The sequence below is a fragment of the Drosophila arizonae genome, chromosome 5 (assembly GCF_054131065.1).
Source record: "Drosophila arizonae isolate 15081-1271.41 chromosome 5, UAZ_ARI_1.0, whole genome shotgun sequence".
NCBI classification, from domain to species: Eukaryota; Metazoa; Arthropoda; class Insecta; order Diptera; family Drosophilidae; genus Drosophila; species Drosophila arizonae.
In genome coordinates, this window is record NC_142925.1 from 16296729 (window position 1) to 16314097 (window position 17369).

Sequence of the window (17369 nt, forward strand, 5' to 3'; positions counted from 1 at the left end):
GGCTAAATGGAAACATGTGCATAAGGAATGTCTACTGATAGCGAATAGCGCTTGCATGTGAGGGAAACGAGACGCCCCCACAAGCTAATGTTGCCTAATATCATATATAATATATATATTAATGATATATAATATGACTATGATAGAGGCTTAAGCGTCTGAATCGCATGAGAGATTGCCAAGCTTAGCGAATTTTTGAAGCTTCGCTGAGCAAATGTGATAGATGAATAAATTCTATAAATTCTATTCCATAAGCAAGTTTACAATGTGGACCAATTCTTAAAGAGCTTAGTTAAAGTAATAATTGTAAATCTTTTTAATTTTAATATAGTGAATATATATATACATTTAAATATTGAGCATTTGTATTATTTTGATTCATATTGCCATTCTGCATAACTTTGAAAAACAGATTTACGATCTTGATTACACGAAAACTCGATATAAATGTGTTGCGGTAATGGAAAAGTTTCAATGGAGCTGGAGCAGTATGTTGTTATGCAATATCGCGAATCCCACCCATTCCATGCTCCAACAACAATAAACAAATTGAAATTTGAGCGCAGCTTGCTTTTCAATTGACTGCAATGATGGAAAGTTTTGCAGTGGGCGACATCAGCTGCGACAACTAGAAATTTCTAGGAGCAAACATTTCATAAATACAAATTTCTTAGATGCACACACACACACACACATACACACATAGTATAAGATTGAGAAACCTTGAAAGCATCCAAATCATAACAAATAAATTTGCATTGCAAAATTTTCCACAGCTAAACAAATGCCATTGATTGAAATTGAAATTGAAATGAAAGAAGCTGGGAGAGCTCTCGACTCGCGAAGCTTAAAGAAGATAATCAGGAAATTAGCTGCTGACTTGCAAGAAATCTTTAAAGAATGCGTTGATTTGTTGATTCAGCCGCTGAATCTGTTGATGCTGTTAATGCTGTTGAGGCTCAGCATTATCAGGCCTTAACAGGCGCGTGCCAAATTATGTTAGTTTTTACCCCAATTAGAGAATTCAATTTACTGGTCAGAAAAGTCGGGCATGTAACGTGTCAAATTAACTCAAATTTAAATAAATTAAATTGATTATACAAAAAAAGACATAAATAATGAAAAGCCATAAAAGTAAAAATATAAAAGAAAAATGGGAATTATTTATTATATGAATATAATATTTAATAATATACATATTTTATAAAAATATTTTTTATATTTACGCTAATTACAAATAAAATGGAATAAGCTCTAGATTAACGAATAATTACAAATATTGATTTCCTTTGTATATATCAAAATATTTTTATAAAATATACATTTTATAAATATTTGCGTATAAATAATTTTAAACATTTAAAAAAAAAATAGTTTTATACTTATTAACTGATTTTATATTTCCTATTTTCCTATTAATAATTATTTTTTGTTAATGAAGCCGAGTATCGAACTCCCTTTTATGCGGCGAAATGACAAACGTTTGCTCAGCTCAACTTGAGACTAACACACACACACAAACACCCACATTCCGTCACTCACATGCTCCACGCGCTCTCTTCAGCGGCTTTTTGGCTCTCTGTGCGGGCAGCAATGCCGGCAATTTGCTCTTGCCAGAACAAAGAGTAACAAAAGCAACAACAAATATCAGCGCTGCTGTAAATAAAAGCGGACCGCAATACGCTCTTGTGCGCATTAAGCGGCGAACTTTTGCTTTGACCAGAGCCCAGACCTAGACCTTTGACCAAAGCGGTGAAAAGTGTGAAAACTTACCAAAAATTCCTGTAATAAAAAAAGACACGCTAAATTATAAATAGCTGTGTGTGTGTTTATTTCATTGCGTGTGGGTGTGTACACTGCGAAAGCTAACGAGAAAAGTGCAAAACAGACATTAAATATTCCATATACAAAATTCGTGACTGTCCGAAAATGAAGCCAACCAAGAACTCAACGCTGGAAATCATCTCGCCCAAGGTACACGTGGACGATGAGTTCATTGAGACGGATTATGAATATCAAACGTCGCATGTGAAGCGCACCGCCACGGGCCAATTACAGGTGAGTCGCCGGTCATGGATAGGGGAACTGACACCATTACGCAAAAAACGAACTGTTTCAATCGATAAGTCACGGCGAAGGCGTTAAAAATAGAATGCAACAGTTGCATAAGGATGTAATGAGCTTACGGCGAAAGTGAGCTGAGCAGGCGAAAGTGTAGCAGAATGAAGAGGGATGAAATTGTCAACAGTTGTTTATAGAGTGAAGAGAGTAGAGTAGGTTTATAAAAAAAAAAAACAAAAAAAATATCGATGATATAGATGATAGATATCTTGTGGATAGTAAAATTATTAAACTATATTATATGACTATTATATTGTATATTGAAATTATATTATATAGTGAAAATATATTGGCCTTTCATTGTCCTTCATACTGAACTAATGACGCAGGTTTTGTTTTTGATTTGCTCCATTTGTTCTGGATACGGTATAATTAATTGACACATAATTTACTTGAAATCCATTTTGTATATTTTCTACCGTTCTACAGTGTTTCACGCTTATTAATACACATGCCAAGAGATCTAGTTTAGGTGGATGGTTTATGATTTATGAATTTATTGATTCTATTACAATACAAAACAGCTGATAAAACAAAGTCGAGCGCTGATAACTGTCCATTTCCAAGCCCGTTTCCATTGTTATTCCCATTCCCATTCCTATTCCCATTCCCATGCCCGTTTAAGAACACTGTGGACTTTGGTGGTGTGCGCAGGCGTTAAGCATATTTGTATATGTGAAATGATGTCCGAGTATTATCGTACGTGTTTTGAATTTGTTATGTTAACTTATCGCCAAAAAATATGTGTACATGTATATGTACAAGTCAGACTTGCAAGAAATAAATTTTTGTTGAAGTTTGTTCCTTTTGTTTCCGCTGTTTCGTTTGATGTTGTTCTCAATAGCTGCAGCTTCAGGCATTTGCTTCGCTCTGCTCTTCTCGCTCAGGTTCAATTCTAATGGTGTTGTGCTCACCACGCACTTGCTGTGCTCTTCGCTCTCAAGGTCAATGCTAGTGCAGCAGGAAATGACACTTGCTGCACTCTTCTCGCTCAAGGTCAATGCCAGGCAGTGGAGTGTCAGCTGATATTTGTTCAGTGGGCTGAGGTCTTGCTATGTTCTCTTAGCACTTTTGGCTCTCTTAAAAACTCAGACCTTGACTTTGGCATATAAATATTCCAATAATCTGCTCAGTTAATAGTTAGACAGTATCGTCTGTTGCTTGGCCGCGATTCGTGTGGGGCTTCATTTCATCTGTGTTGTTTTTGTGTTGAAATTCTCACATGTGCTTATTAACCAGCCGGCCGGCAAATGGCCAACAATGTGTGGGGCTTTCGACTTTACACGTTTCTAATTTATTTATGCAATATATACGATTATCATGATATACATATTCATAAGAAAATCTGTATAAACATATGTATGTATTTTTGGTAAGGAACACGTCGCAAGCTGGCATCTAGGCAAATATTAAAAACAGCTTAACGACTTGTTAATATACTTTAAAAACTACTTCCAAGACGAAAAAAAACAAAAAAAAAAAGAATGGAAAAAACTGAAAAAAAATATTAATAATAATAATAATATTAATAATAATGATGTCAAAAACTTTATCAAAATATAATATAATATATAATTTGTAATATGCATATATTCCATATTTTCGATAAATATATCTATATTTATTACTCAGGAAAGAGTACACAAATTCGGCTAGCGTTTAATTTATTTAAATAAAAAAATCACGCGATCGTCAAGCAGTTTGGGCGCTACTCTAATCAAGCCACGTCAGGCTATGTGCCCGATAAGGCGCAGGTGGCACTCAAGATATATTCTTGAATTAATTACTGATTGGATTTACATACTTTGGTCTGGCCCACTTGCAGGTGCACCCGCGAACGACGTCGCTCAAGATACGCACAGCTCGAAATGTGCCCAAGTTGGGAGTCATGCTCGTTGGCTGGGGTGGCAACAATGGATCGACGCTGACCGCCGCCTTGGAGGCGAATCGCCGCCAGTTGCAGTGGCGTAAGAAGACGGGCGTGCAGCAGGCGAATTGGTTTGGCTCCATCACTCAGGCATCGACGGTCTTCGTCGGATCGGACGAGACGGGCACTGATGTCTATGTGCCCATGAAGGAGCTGTTGCCCATGGCAGAGCCGAATGATATTATTGTCGATGGCTGGGACATAAGTGGTAAGCATTTGGGCGATGCCATGCGACGTGCCGAGGTCTTGGATGTGGCGCTGCAGGATCAGCTGTACGAGCAGCTCTCCGCCATGAAGCCACGCCCATCGATTTACGATCCCGATTTCATTGCCGCCAATCAGCTGGATCGTGCCGATAATCTCATCAAGGGCACCAAGTTCGAACAGTATGAGCAGGTGCGTCGCGATATACGTGACTTCAAGCAGCGCTCCGGCGTGGAGACGGTCATTGTGCTCTGGACAGCCAACACGGAGCGCTTCAGCGAGGTGCTGCCGGGTCTGAACACCACCAGCCAGGAGCTGCAGTCTTCGCTGAAGGCCAACAAATCGGAAATATCGCCATCAACGATCTTTGCCATGGCCAGCATTGCCGAAGGCGTAAGTAAATGCGAGTCGAATCTGAGATACACCTACAACTGCTTGTTCCTCTCATTTTCTTTCAGTGCACGTACATTAATGGCTCGCCACAGAACACATTTGTGCCGGGCCTCATTGAGCTGGCCGAGGAGCAGCGCGTCTTTATTGCCGGCGACGATTTCAAGTCGGGCCAGACAAAGATTAAGTCCGTTTTGGTGGACTTTCTGGTGGGCGCGGGCATCAAGCCCGTCTCCATTGTCAGCTACAATCATCTGGGCAACAACGATGGCAAGAATCTCTCTGCTCCACAGCAGTTCCGCTCGAAGGAGGTGAGCAACTACACCAAGCTCTCTCTCTCTCTCCCTCCCTCTCTCTCTCCCCCTCTCCCCCTCTCCCCCTCTCTTTCACTCATATACTCAATCATCTGTCCTGTTGCAGATTTCCAAGAGCAATGTGGTCGATGATATGGTCGCATCGAACAGCGTGCTATATAAACCTGACGAGCATCCGGATCACGTGGTGGTCATCAAGTACGTGCCCTATGTGGGCGACAGCAAGCGTGCTATGGATGAGTACACCTCGGAAATTATGATGGGTGGCCACAACACTCTGGTCATACACAACACGTGCGAGGATTCGCTGCTGGCCACGCCCCTCATATTGGATTTGGTCATCCTGGCCGAGCTGAGCGCGCGCATCCAGCTGCGCAGCGCCGAGAAGGAGCTGGCACCGTGGGTGCCCTTCAAGCCAGTGCTGTCGCTGCTCAGCTACCTGTGCAAGGCACCGCTGGTGCCGACCGGCTCGCAGGTGGTCAACTCCCTCTTCCGGCAACGGGCCGCTATTGAGAACATCTTGCGCGGCTGCATCGGATTGCCGCCCATCTCGCATTTGTCGTTGGAGCAACGGGTATGATGGAATGAACTATTTCGCTTCTTGACTTGTTGCTTATCTGAATTGAACCTTTGCTTTGCTTGCAGTTTGATTTTACCAGCATTACAAATGAGCCGCCAGTGAAGAAGGCCAAGCTGCTTGGCCAGCCGTGCTCGGTGGAGTCCAACGCCAAGCTGCATGCCAATGGACACAGCAATGGCACCAAGCTGGCCGCCAATGGCAACGGTCATTGAGTAGTCTATATATGTACATATGTATATATATCAATATATACATATATATGCGTCTATTATATGTGTACTTTTTGCTAAATTACAAACTAGTTGTAAGCTACAAATATATCAAATAAATTTCAAAACCACCTACATACAACAAAGGCCAATCGTTCTGTATTTATTAAATATGTACATATCTATGTGGGTACGTATAAAGTATGTATTTATTTTTAGGAATTTTTGTATACATATCAATCAGCATTGAATGCCTTTGTCCATATGTGCACAATTGATGTGATTTAGGGTAGGAACTCTTCGCATTGAGTATTATAGTTGTCTGGCGAACTATGAAACGTTATTAAATCAATATGTGCATATGCTATTTGACTTATAAATGTAGACATATCAATACTAGTGGGATTAATCTCTAAGTTTTAGACTCAACAATTCAGCGTAGTATTTTGAAAATAGTTTGAAATGAATTACAATTATTATTTATCTTTAATTATTATTATTATCTCTTTAATGTATAGAAAAAATGTTAACAAAACGTATTTATGCATGAATCTATTGAATCTATTGTATATCTTTAACCTTTTCAACAGGGTTCCCTATTTAAATACAAATTTAAATCTTTTGCTTATTTAAATAAAAGTTTTGTTTCAAGTACAATTCTTACAATTCGTACAAAAAATTTGCTTATACGATAGATCTATTTCTGCAAGTATCGCCCTTTCAATCTGCCTATCGCTCTATTTCTCTCTCTGTCGCTTCCTTTGTTTCCTTTCTCCCTCTCGATTTGGCTATCAATAAATCTATAAATCACTCTCTCTCTCTCTGTTTTACCTATATTTCGGGTTTTCCCCCTTTCTCTCTCTCTCTCTCTCTTTCATTAGTATTATTCTCACTCTTGTGAGTTCTTAGTCATAATATTTTACATTGCACACATTTCATTCTGGCTTTAGCCTAAATGTATGCTCTGTTTAGTCTCTTATAAATATGCTATCTAGTGTACCAATAACACTGCATAATAATGATTTTGCTATAGGCTTAATAAGTTGTCAATTTAAAGGTCGTTTCTTCCCTAAATTTCATATATAACAATAGTTCTTTAATCTTTGATCTGGGAATTTTATCTCAAGTTTTACTTGATAGATCAATTCTTTCGATCCCTGTTGCAATATTAAATTATAGCTTCCATCTTATTCGCTTAATTACGCCTATAACTATAGAAAAGATAAGAAATTTCATATTTCTTGCAGCATATTTTCCGAATATTTTTGTTTATCTTTGGCATTCCGAAGCAATGAATTTATTAGAGATCTGCCCAAAATTAAATAAATACCCTGTTCGATAGCACGATAATGTTGATAGATAGAGTAATTTATTTATATATATTATATACATATATATGCATTAAATATATTAACTTTCTCTATATGTTATCAAGACAATGTGTTTTTTTTTTTTTTTATCGATTTTGGTATTTAATATGTTTCAATACACCCTATGAATCAGCCAGTTGATTAGATGGAGGGACTTTTACTACATGTAGTTCCATCAGCTAATGGAGCATTAGTCATTTGGGAGATACACACATAGACCTAGTCTAGACCCGATCAAGTTGAGCTAAGCCAATTTATTTGATTGATAAGTTTATCACATTAAACATGGGAATTGGGAAATGGGACTCATTGTTAATTATTAGTAAATCCATGGGGAATACGAGTACACGAATCAATCCAACTTCAACTTCAACCTCTTGCATTTAATTAGGCGAGAGCGGGCTAATTGAATGCACTCAAGAGTAGAGCCGAGTGAATTTCGATAGATCTATTTCGTTAGTGGTAGATATGTACATACATAGATACCCAGGTCTATAGTATATCTGAGGCTCCTACCTCATGCTCATGTGTGTTCTCTGTAATTAATGGTGATTCGAACTAGCCATTGGGCAGGAGGCGTACCTCGAGCTACGAAAAGGCTTGGCGTGTCAATGTCAAATAGTCAGAGACTGACAGCTACTGAGTGTGTCTGCATATGTGTGCGTGTGTGTGTGTATGTCACATGTGTGTTTGTATTTGGGTGTAAACGCATAAATTTCGTAAAACTGTAAGAGGTGTGTCCCCTGACGAAACGGCAGGCATTGGACTTTGGGCTTTGAAGGATTTGCTATAATTTCGACTAGGAAAAGCTTACATGCCTCCAGGACCTTGACGTGCGTGCAAAAATGTCAAAGGACATATAGATATATAAACACACGTGTCCACATACGCACATACGCCTTTCATTTACCTCACCAGGGGATTTCTATTTAGCCAAAGGCCAACACGTGCTTAACGTTGCCCTGATTAACTGCTAATCATTATTGGACTTCAATTGAGAATACATTATGCAGTCAGAGATTTGTACTCAAAGCAATTGACTGTCGGTCGGACAGATGTACTCTAGCTTGAGGACGTGCGGGAGGTTACGTGGGAATGACAGACATGGAGACATTGAATATTGGCATAATCAATCAAGCTTTGTATGAGGTGTGCAGAGAGGAAATGATGATCTTCAAGAATGTCAAATATAACTGCGAATATTTTACAGAGCTCTCAGCCTTATTCTAGAATATTTCTAGAAATATTTAAAGTTTCTTTTAAATTTTAATTAAAGACAAATTAAATTTTTTGTAGACAGGGTATCATCTGATCGATCAATATCCACTAGAGCAGCACTTCGCTTCACTTCTATGCATGTGGTTTGTGGCATTGAGTATTCTTGTGTGCGGCACTGAAACTTAAGATCTCTATTAATCGCAGATACCTTAAAAGTGAGTTCGCTGACCCAGTAACCCATAATTGATTTTATTGCTATTATTAGGAAATTGCAATCGATGTGATTCATTTTATTGGGAGTTTTTGAATCAAAGAAAATATATACGAAATGCTTATCAGTATGAGAAGCATGAAAGTGCTGATTAGAAATGTTGAAAGTGAAAGATAGAGAGAGAGAGAGAGAGAGATAGAGAGAGTGCTAAATTAGAGTCAAGATAGTAACAATGGTATACTATATAGAATATATTATATTCTGTATAGCAAATACAATTATATTGTGCAAAGAGTTTCAGATATTTATACCCAAATTTTGACAAATTTTTGCTAATTTGAATTTACAGACTTGACCTTTTAAAGTTATATAAAATATGAATTTTATAATATTATTGCTTAGTTAAAAAAATATACTTAAAGAAAAATATAAATCTTTGCCAACTCTAACTTCCCAGCTGGTCTACAGACTATCCCTTAGTCAATCACATACCACTTTATATATATATATATATATATATTGAAAAAATGCCTATTTGATTCTCCCACTGAGTCACTCTGACTTGTGCTTGTCGCAGTCGCTAATCATGGTAATGAAACTCTATATTATCAGACAAGAAATCGTTAAAAGTGTTACTCATTTTAAAGCAGTTTAGACATTCAATTTATGCATATCTGGAATTTTAAATATTACGTAAAATTATTTCCTCTTCTCTGATAACAAGAATATTTCTATACGAATTTCGAGTATGAACTAAGGGGTGGTTCTCTATAAATAGAAACCGGCTGTGTTGGGCCGCTCAAACAAGATTGTGGATCACATATGTGTATATAGTTGCTGATAAGGTTTTTCGGCAGGTTAATCTTATTTTGGGGGAATTTATACTAAGCAAAGATAATAGTTGCGGGCTTCGCAGTCGACGTCGCTGCCGGCGTCAACAATTGACGTCGAGTTGCGTCCGTTGTTCCTTCAAACCGTTGGGCGCTCATTTTCAATTTCAATTTTAGTTGCGAGTTGCTTTGCGTTGCGTGCGGTCGGCTGGTTGGGCTGGTTTGATGTTCGTTCTCAAGATAACGTATACGACGCGTATACGCAATATTTAGCTAAACAAATAATCGCGTTTGATTAGATTTGCCAATTAATTTCTTACGGCTTTTCGCTGTTTGTAATAATATTTGATCTCGCAGCACTTTGATAAGTGTCAGCTCTATAGATACATACATATACATATATTATTCATAGTGGTATGTGCATCAATGAGATATATTTTACTTCTATGTGTACAGTTTTTTTTTATTTATTAAAAAGACGAATTTGATATTCTGTAAATATTTTCAGCTGAAAATGTTAATTCAACGAACTGAAATATAGTTAACATAACTTTAGTTATTTGGCTGATAAAGTTATAAAACAGCAAATACTTAAGTGAATTTAAATAATATTTTTCCCAAAATCAAAATAAAATTTAAATGAATTCTGAATAAACAAATGATGAATAAATTAATTTGAAATTTAACTAAACATTTTAGTTTTAACTTTATCAATTTTGTTTTATTACCTAATCAAAATATTTAAAAATAAAAATCAAATTTACCTAGTGCCTAAGAAATTTGTTTTAAATATAATATACATAATTCAAAAAAATTTGTTATATTGAAACCTAATCAAAATATTTAAAAATAAAAATCAAATTTCCCTAATTTGTTTTAAATTTAATATAATAATTAAAAATAAAATGCTAATATTAATGGAAAAAAGTAGATAAGGTTTTCAAATGTCTGATTTCGCAATAATTTAGCCATGTTGAAACCTAATAAATTTATTACAAAATAAACTGAAATTTCCAAAAACAATTTATACATAGTTCCGTAATATTGCCCTCTGTACTGTAAAAGCTAATAAACCAAATGCGATTAGAAAAGTAGTTAAAATAATAAGAGGTGACACTAAAATAAGTGTTACAACGAACCAACAGATAAGATACATCGATAAGAGCGAAGCATGTTAAACATTGCGATTCCATAAATTCAGAGCAAACACGTCACACAGTCTGACACCCGGTGGCAAGTGCAAAGAGACGCGTTGATGGATAATATTCAGCTGGCAAAAGCAACGCACACAGCCAAACGCTCACCCACCCACACACCTGCGCACACCTGTCGAGCAGTGCACTGATATGATGATAGCTAGGCTAGCGAAACCAAGCAAGAGATATGACAATAACTAAATCATACCAAGTCCAAAAAAACACATACCTGCGATAAGCATTCATAGGAGCTCTACGAAAATCAAGTAAATGCGGAGTTGCTGTCTATGCCTATTAATCAATATATTATGGAAAAGAATACACTCCACAGGTATGAGTCAAGCCCACTATATGGAGGCCTATCAGCATGGAAACACCTTGCCCATGTTTAGTTTGGGTTTATCGTGGACTTCGACAGAACCCTCGCTGCCCGGAACGCGGCATTAACATGGCGCACTATCAGCGATAGAGCGATAACTGATAAGTTGCAAGTCTCTTTACTTAGCACACTTACCAACTATATGGGCATATAGAATAATATGTATATGTATATATGGTCGGCATTTTGGGTTGTACGTTCCCATTGTCGCGTACACAAAGAAAAAATCAAAGCCAAAACTCTAGTATTCATGGAAATTACAATGGGAACGATTGACATTATAACTCTATAATAACAGGGTTGAGACGTATTGGAGTTGAAACTATATTAGCATACAAATCATTTGGAATGGGCAAAGGAAAGCAAAGGAATCGTAGCACTTTAAGGAAAGTAATTGAGAATGTGAGAAAGTGGGAAAGTGGGAAAGAGAACGGATGGAAATGAATGGGGATAATAATATAAATGCCTCATATAAATGGGGTATAGGAATAAATGAAATTTGGAACAGGAATGAATGGAATTACAATCATTTTAATAAATATGAATGTAAAATGGAAATGGAAATGTTAATGCCAAAGACTGGAATCGATACTCTATTAGAGCTTAAATAGATTGGATCAAGAGTGGAAATAATTAAAATCAAAGCTCTTTAAATAATAAAATAAATGAAATTGAATTGAGATTTGAAATGAATGAAATTGAAATTCAGAAATTATTCAAATGAAATAACAACTAATGGAATGAATAGAATTCTTATTCAGAATAAGAATCAACACGAGGGGAATTGATGGCATTTATTGAAAGGGAATGAGATCTCTATAAATGCAATGGATTTGTATTTGGAATGAGACTGCTCCACATACAGTCAAATAGAGGTCAATATCAAATAGTCTTACAAGTGGCACTAGCTGAAAACAACATCTGTTCTATATTCAGAGGAATGCCACATGCATTTGCATGTAGTATGTGCCTCGGGCCAAATGCACAGACCGAACGTCATGCCTTTCCAGCACCGTCTGAGCCACTTCCAACCCCTCTTCGGGGGGGTATCGATGGTTGCCGCAGCTTGCAAATTTTCACATGCAAATAATTAGAGACAATTACTTAACTAATTGGGCTTATTACCAACAGGGCAGACCGCTTAGAAATACTGTGGAATTTATGACTAAAGGACTGCAAGGCCTATGAAGGCCTATGGCAATTAATGGGTTTTATAGTTGTGGTTAACATATTAATGAATCGCTGGGGCTTAATGGGATCCTATTATGAATTCATTGATTGTACTTAGAGGGAAATTAAGAACTTGAAATATATCCAATAATAATTTAACAATATATTTAAAGAATACCAAGAATACTAAGGTATACAATCTATATAAATGTTGCTAGATACATATATCTATAATTTAGACATAGTAATATGATAAATATAAGCAAGTTGAGAGCTAAACAGTGTCTAAAAGAGTTGTACCTAATATTATATCGTATTATTGGCAGACACTTTAGCGCCATTCGCGCCGCTTCTCTCTCACCTTTTGACTGGGTTATTCGTTCAGTTCGCTGCAGGGCCTAAGCCGTCTTTCATCAGTCATATTTTGTAGCCGCTGCCTGTTTCTACGAAGCTCAGCGGTTTTTTTGTGTTAAGCATAAAAGATTGTTAAATAAACATTAATGTAGAAACCCAAACATTTAAAATAAATCAAATCGACTCAGGTGTTAAGATTACGTGTAAGTTATGGGTATTACTTGGCGCTTATAAGCTGACTTTAACCTCATATCGAGCAGGGCTAAACAAACAACTCCACAACTTATATATAGTTTATCTATTAATGTGCATACTCTCTTGGTGGAATATACACATATATAAATATATACATATAACTCAAAAATATATGTGAATATATTCAAAGAAACTCTGTTATTTATTGGAATTTATACTATTTTATAATTTAATACCCGAATAAAAATACCTTTTACTAAGAATATACTCATTAAATTCCTAAAATATATAAAAGCATATTTTGTATACATATTATTTAATACCCTCATAAATATACTTTCTACTCAGAAATTATTTATATGATAAAAGACGATTTCCTACATATAGAAATTTATATTATTATACATATTTTATTATTAGCCTCATATAAATACTCTAGAAATATTTATTGAATTATTCAAATATATACCCAATTGGAATGTTTGCCAGAAAACCATTTGAATCAGAATCATTCATAGAATATTCACTTCTTGCAGAACAATAAAATTCTGAGTTCTTGTAAAATGTATTCAGCAATACGAATGTGATGTAAATGTTATTAAATTGTCGAAATAGCTAGGCTATCAAAGCGTTATTGATAGCAATGGCCATAAATAGGATTGGTACAATTATGGAACTCATAAAACTAGGTTCAGTTTTAGGCTGGTTATCTGTTATCTTATCAAAACGAAAGTCGCAGTTTTATCGACTATTCATGCTGACAAACACCTGGATTACATTCATATATCTAATCTAACGGGTATATGTATACATCTAGGTGGTGTAGAACTTGCTAACCAACCAAAAATAAGTACAATTTTAATTGTATCATCAGTCGGATTATGTCGCTGCACTTGATAATTACAATATTAGTAGTTGAACTACATTTCGTGCAGCTATTTAATTAAATAGATTGAAATCGATGACAGTTTTTTTTAGCTAATAATTGTTTTATGAACGATTTCCGTTGCAGTTGCAATTTGGAAGCCCATCAAGATGGTTGCCCGGAACAAACCGGAGGAGAAAGCTAAATGTATAGTCAAATACCGTCAGCATTATTATGATTTAACCAATTTTTTGCACAAGCATCCGGGCGGACTAAATACCCTCAAGGGTCTCAATCAGATCGATATGACATCGCGCTTCATGAAAGCTCCGCCGCATTCGGATGCTGCAATGTACCTGATGCGCGAGTACAAAGTGGATTACGATGGAGAGAATAGCGCGAATGAGCGCAGGGCGGAAAAGCTGGCGGAGAATGGAGTTGAGCTGCTGGCTCAGCAGTCAGCGGCACAAAATTCGGAGGACAGCAACAACAATCAGTTGGATGAGAGCATGGAGGTGAGTGTGAGGTCGAATAGATAAATAAAATACGACTACATTTGACTCACTTCACTCATCTGACTCTTTATTCATAGTTCGTTTCACTCTTCTCTGTTTCTCTACATGCTAGTCCATATGCCATTTTTTGTTCTTTACAGTTGTCATCTGAAGCTCGTTTAAAAAATATAAATACTATTAGTAACACATTAAAGACTAGGTTTGGTCCAGTTTTATCCAATTTGGTCAAGTTTATCCAGAGACCAAGTGATATTGCTTGAGGTCAGAAACCTTTTTTTTCTTGGAGTGGGAGATCCTTTTCTTTGATTGATTTTAAACACTTAACGCAATTCGACTTTGTCTTAGAGATTTCGCGATTTAGCTGCTCTCACATAGACCTTTGCCTTGGAGTAAATGCGTATCTCGTCCTCGACGGAGGTCAGTTCCTTATCGATCTCAGCCTTACGTGAACGCACTCGTAGAGTTTGAGTAGTCATGGGCATGTGATTCAACTCGTTAATGAGCAACTCAAAGCCTGAAAAATGAAAATTGAAGCGAAAAATGATTTGAATTGCATTTATTGAATTACAATGGGCAACTCACGATTTTGGGCAGCTGCCAAAGCGGCGAGACGTTCCGGTTCACTCATCAAGACGTGACCACGTGGACAGTCTGGATCGCGTGAATCTGCACGTTCTTTGGCCTGGGCCTTCTCGCGCTTCTCCTTTTCCAAATAGCGCGGCAAGCGCAAATCATCGCGTGCTGCAAAAACATTTAAACAACTCTAGTAAACAAGATGCAAAATGATTATTTACATGTTATACTCACAGCCCAGCTTGTATTCGCTGCGACGCTTTGATTTGATGGTCATATTTGAAGCCTCGGTGGCGATTGTTTCGCGACTGCGTCCACTCAATGGTGCCTCTTCATCATTATGCTCAAAGCCTATGTTCTCAATTTCTGGCAAGGGCATGGTTTCGTTGTCATCAATATCTAAGGCACGCTGTTTGGCAAATTCATTTGATCGAGCTGACAGTGGCTGTTTGGGGAATTCATTGGATCGAGCTGACAGTGGCTGTTCGTCTTCATCATTGTACTGATCGTAGTTCTGGTCGTAATCATAATCGGGTCTAGCATCGTCGCGATACTTACGCCCCTCACTTAATACGGTCTTACTGTCAAGATTGCACCTATAATACATTCAAAGAAAGTTCGCATTGTGTTTGCTATAACTAGAGAGAGAAACTTACTTTTTGAGTGCATTAGTTAAATAAATCTCATCCGTGATGTCGTCTGTCTGTATGGCAATGCTGGTGCCACTGCTGTGTTCGCTGTTACATGACTGACAACGCTTCGATGATTGCTGAACTGTTTGCATTTGTTGTTGTGGTTGCGGTGGATATGTTTGTTGAACTGGTTGCAGTTGCGACTGCGACTTCGATTGTGTTGGACGAGCTTTTTTGTCTTTCTGTGATTCACGTGCATCTGGCTGCGGCTTGTCCAGGCTATGCTGCGAACGTGTGTTCTTTTGAGGACGCAGCAAGCAGACTTCATCATCGACATGTCGTGAAGACAATCTTTCTGAATCGCAGCGCTGCGCCTCACGCACCTCGGACGCAGTGCGACGTAGCGGGGGCATCCATTTGGGACGTACTGGCTTTTTAGCAGCAAGCTTCTCAGTGGTTGTCTTTTCCAATGAACGTAAGCTCTTTTTGTTCTCCTTTAAGAAGTTACGTCCTGGTGTGACACCTATGGACAAATTGTATTCATATTTATTTATGGTTGCCATGGCTCTTTGGGAAAAGCTATACTTACGCGGCACTGAAAACATGCCTTGCAATGTGGGTATTGGGGCACGTACTGTGGTGTTCGACATGTTTCTGCTAAATTTTGGTTAGCCAGAACACGTAAATATGTGTTGATATATAGACACAATTTTAATTTTACCGTGTTTGTCAGCTTACACGGAATGAAACCAACCGATCCGTTCAAATGTCAGCTTTGAAGTAAAACAAACCAGCTGCTTGAGACGCCAACTTTTGATTGATTTCATATACATATATCGATAGGCAAAATAGTCAAAAAACGTATGGCCACCTTCTGAAAGTATCGAAAAGCCGCTGGCTGACTAATAACGGTTATTATCAACTTTCCATCTTTTTGTTGTTGTAGCACCTCGTGGACTGGTCAAAAGCTATGCTGCCACAAATTTCAAAAATAACAAAGCATTATGATGAATGGGTACACAAACCAGTCGACAGACCGCTGCGTCTATTTGGTCCTTGGTATTTGGAAATGTGCACGAAAACGCCTTGGTGGGTGGTACCAATGTTTTGGATCCCAACAATTATTGCATGCGGATGGGATGAGGTCCAAGCAAACTCACACAATATGAAAGAAGTAAGTTATTGACATTTACATTTATTACTTACATATATAAACGTTATCCTCTCCATTAGATCACAACAGTCATCAGTCATTTGGTCTTTGGTGTGATATTTTGGACACTTCTGGAGTACTCATTGCATCGTTGGGTCTTTCATGTACGATTGACAAGCAACAGTGGACCTTGGCTATGCACATTTCACTTCTTGATACATGGACTACATCACAAAGTCCCATTTGATTCGATGCGTCTTGTTTTCCCGCCGTTGCCTGGAGTTATCATTGCTGTCGTTATATACACGCCGTTAAGCATTATTCTACAAAATTATCATCCCCGTTTGGTGCTTTCGGGTGCTCTTCTAGGATACCTGTGCTATGATATGATACATTATTATCTACATTACGGTAATCCGTCGGCTGGTCATCATTTGTACCGCATGAAAAGGTATCATTACCAGCATCACTTTGCCCACCAAGATCTCGGTTATGGCATTAGCAGCCCCATTTGGGATTTTGTATTTAAGACACGCATACACTTGAGGAAGTTAAGATACCAAATACGATGGTCGTAGGAGTCGTTTGGTCGTTTTGCAACGTTTTGCTGTATGAGAACAAATTAAAAATTTAGAAATTAAAATAAATAAGATGACAATTTTATTAAACTAAGAAATAATATACGATTAACTGTATTTTATTATTAAAGTTAAGCACATAAAATATTTTAATATGAACTTAAGTATATATATTATATACATAAGTGATAATAAATATGTTTGAACTGACGATATATTTATTTTCTTTTTATTTGTTTTTATATTTTCCAATTCAAAATACACAGAGGTGCTTTTAATTATTTGACGATGTATCTATTTATCTATCGATATGTCGAAATTCTTATGATTAAAAAATATGGCAACACCTAGTTCATGTTGAGAAAGTGTAGGCACTCTTGTTTGT

The 17369-nt window shown here is 37.2% G+C and overlaps 3 protein-coding genes across 4 annotated transcripts; 2 read left to right on the plus strand and 1 right to left on the minus strand.

Moving 5' to 3' along the window:
* The first annotated feature begins 1685 nt into the window (after positions 1-1685).
* Inos (Inositol-3-phosphate synthase) lies at positions 1686-5891 on the plus strand. Its single transcript, XM_018012653.2, has 5 exons — positions 1686-2058; positions 3947-4645; positions 4711-4953; positions 5063-5530; positions 5602-5891. Exons 1-5 carry the CDS (start codon positions 1930-1932, stop codon positions 5746-5748), a joined length of 1686 nt encoding a protein of 561 aa, XP_017868142.1. The 5' UTR covers positions 1686-1929; the 3' UTR covers positions 5749-5891.
* Positions 5892-9536: 3645 nt separating this feature from the next.
* Fa2h (Fatty acid 2-hydroxylase) lies at positions 9537-17197 on the plus strand. Of its 2 annotated transcripts, none has more exons than XM_018012627.2 (4): positions 9537-9788; positions 13681-14048; positions 16200-16427; positions 16487-17197. In XM_018012627.2, the coding sequence occupies exons 2-4, from the start codon at positions 13704-13706 to the stop codon at positions 16982-16984; spliced, it is 1071 nt and encodes a 356-aa protein (XP_017868116.1). In that variant the 5' UTR covers positions 9537-9788; positions 13681-13703; the 3' UTR covers positions 16985-17197. The 2 variants fall into 2 exon arrangements, with proteins under 2 accessions (XP_017868116.1, XP_089325430.1); XM_089469304.1 differs by lacking the exon at positions 9537-9788 and adding an exon at positions 10336-12676.
* On the minus strand, positions 14089-16077 carry LOC108617014 (uncharacterized). The gene is made up of 5 exons (XM_018012624.2): positions 15843-16077; positions 15278-15776; positions 14856-15217; positions 14631-14789; positions 14089-14562 (listed from the first exon to the last, which is right to left on the minus strand). The coding sequence occupies exons 1-5, from the start codon at positions 15901-15903 to the stop codon at positions 14390-14392; spliced, it is 1254 nt and encodes a 417-aa protein (XP_017868113.1). The 5' UTR covers positions 15904-16077; the 3' UTR covers positions 14089-14389.
* Positions 17198-17369: the final 172 nt, after the last annotated feature.

What these genes read in the sequence shown, in the direction of transcription:
- Inos (XM_018012653.2), top strand. Translation starts at nt 1,930, where the DNA reads ATGAAGCCAACCAAGAACTCAACGCTGGAAATCATCTCGCCCAAGGTA. An exon ending in AGCAGTTCCGCTCGAAGGAG is followed by an intron (nt 4,954 to 5,062) that starts GTGAGCAACTAC and finishes GTCCTGTTGCAG; the next exon opens with ATTTCCAAGAGCAATGTGGT. An exon ending in ATTTGTCGTTGGAGCAACGG is followed by an intron (nt 5,531 to 5,601) that starts GTATGATGGAAT and finishes CTTTGCTTGCAG; the next exon opens with TTTGATTTTACCAGCATTAC.
- Fa2h (XM_018012627.2), top strand. Translation starts at nt 13,704, where the DNA reads ATGGTTGCCCGGAACAAACCGGAGGAGAAAGCTAAATGTATAGTCAAA. An exon ending in AGTTGGATGAGAGCATGGAG is followed by an intron (nt 14,049 to 16,199) that starts GTGAGTGTGAGG and finishes TTGTTGTTGTAG; the next exon opens with CACCTCGTGGACTGGTCAAA. An exon ending in ACTCACACAATATGAAAGAA is followed by an intron (nt 16,428 to 16,486) that starts GTAAGTTATTGA and finishes CCTCTCCATTAG; the next exon opens with ATCACAACAGTCATCAGTCA.
- LOC108617014 (XM_018012624.2), bottom strand. Translation starts at nt 15,903, where the DNA reads ATGTCGAACACCACAGTACGTGCCCCAATACCCACATTGCAAGGCATG. An exon ending in CAGCGAATACAAGCTGGGCT is followed by an intron (nt 14,790 to 14,855) that starts GTGAGTATAACA and finishes ATGTTTTTGCAG; the next exon opens with CACGCGATGATTTGCGCTTG. An exon ending in TTTGGCAGCTGCCCAAAATC is followed by an intron (nt 14,563 to 14,630) that starts GTGAGTTGCCCA and finishes TTCATTTTTCAG; the next exon opens with GCTTTGAGTTGCTCATTAAC.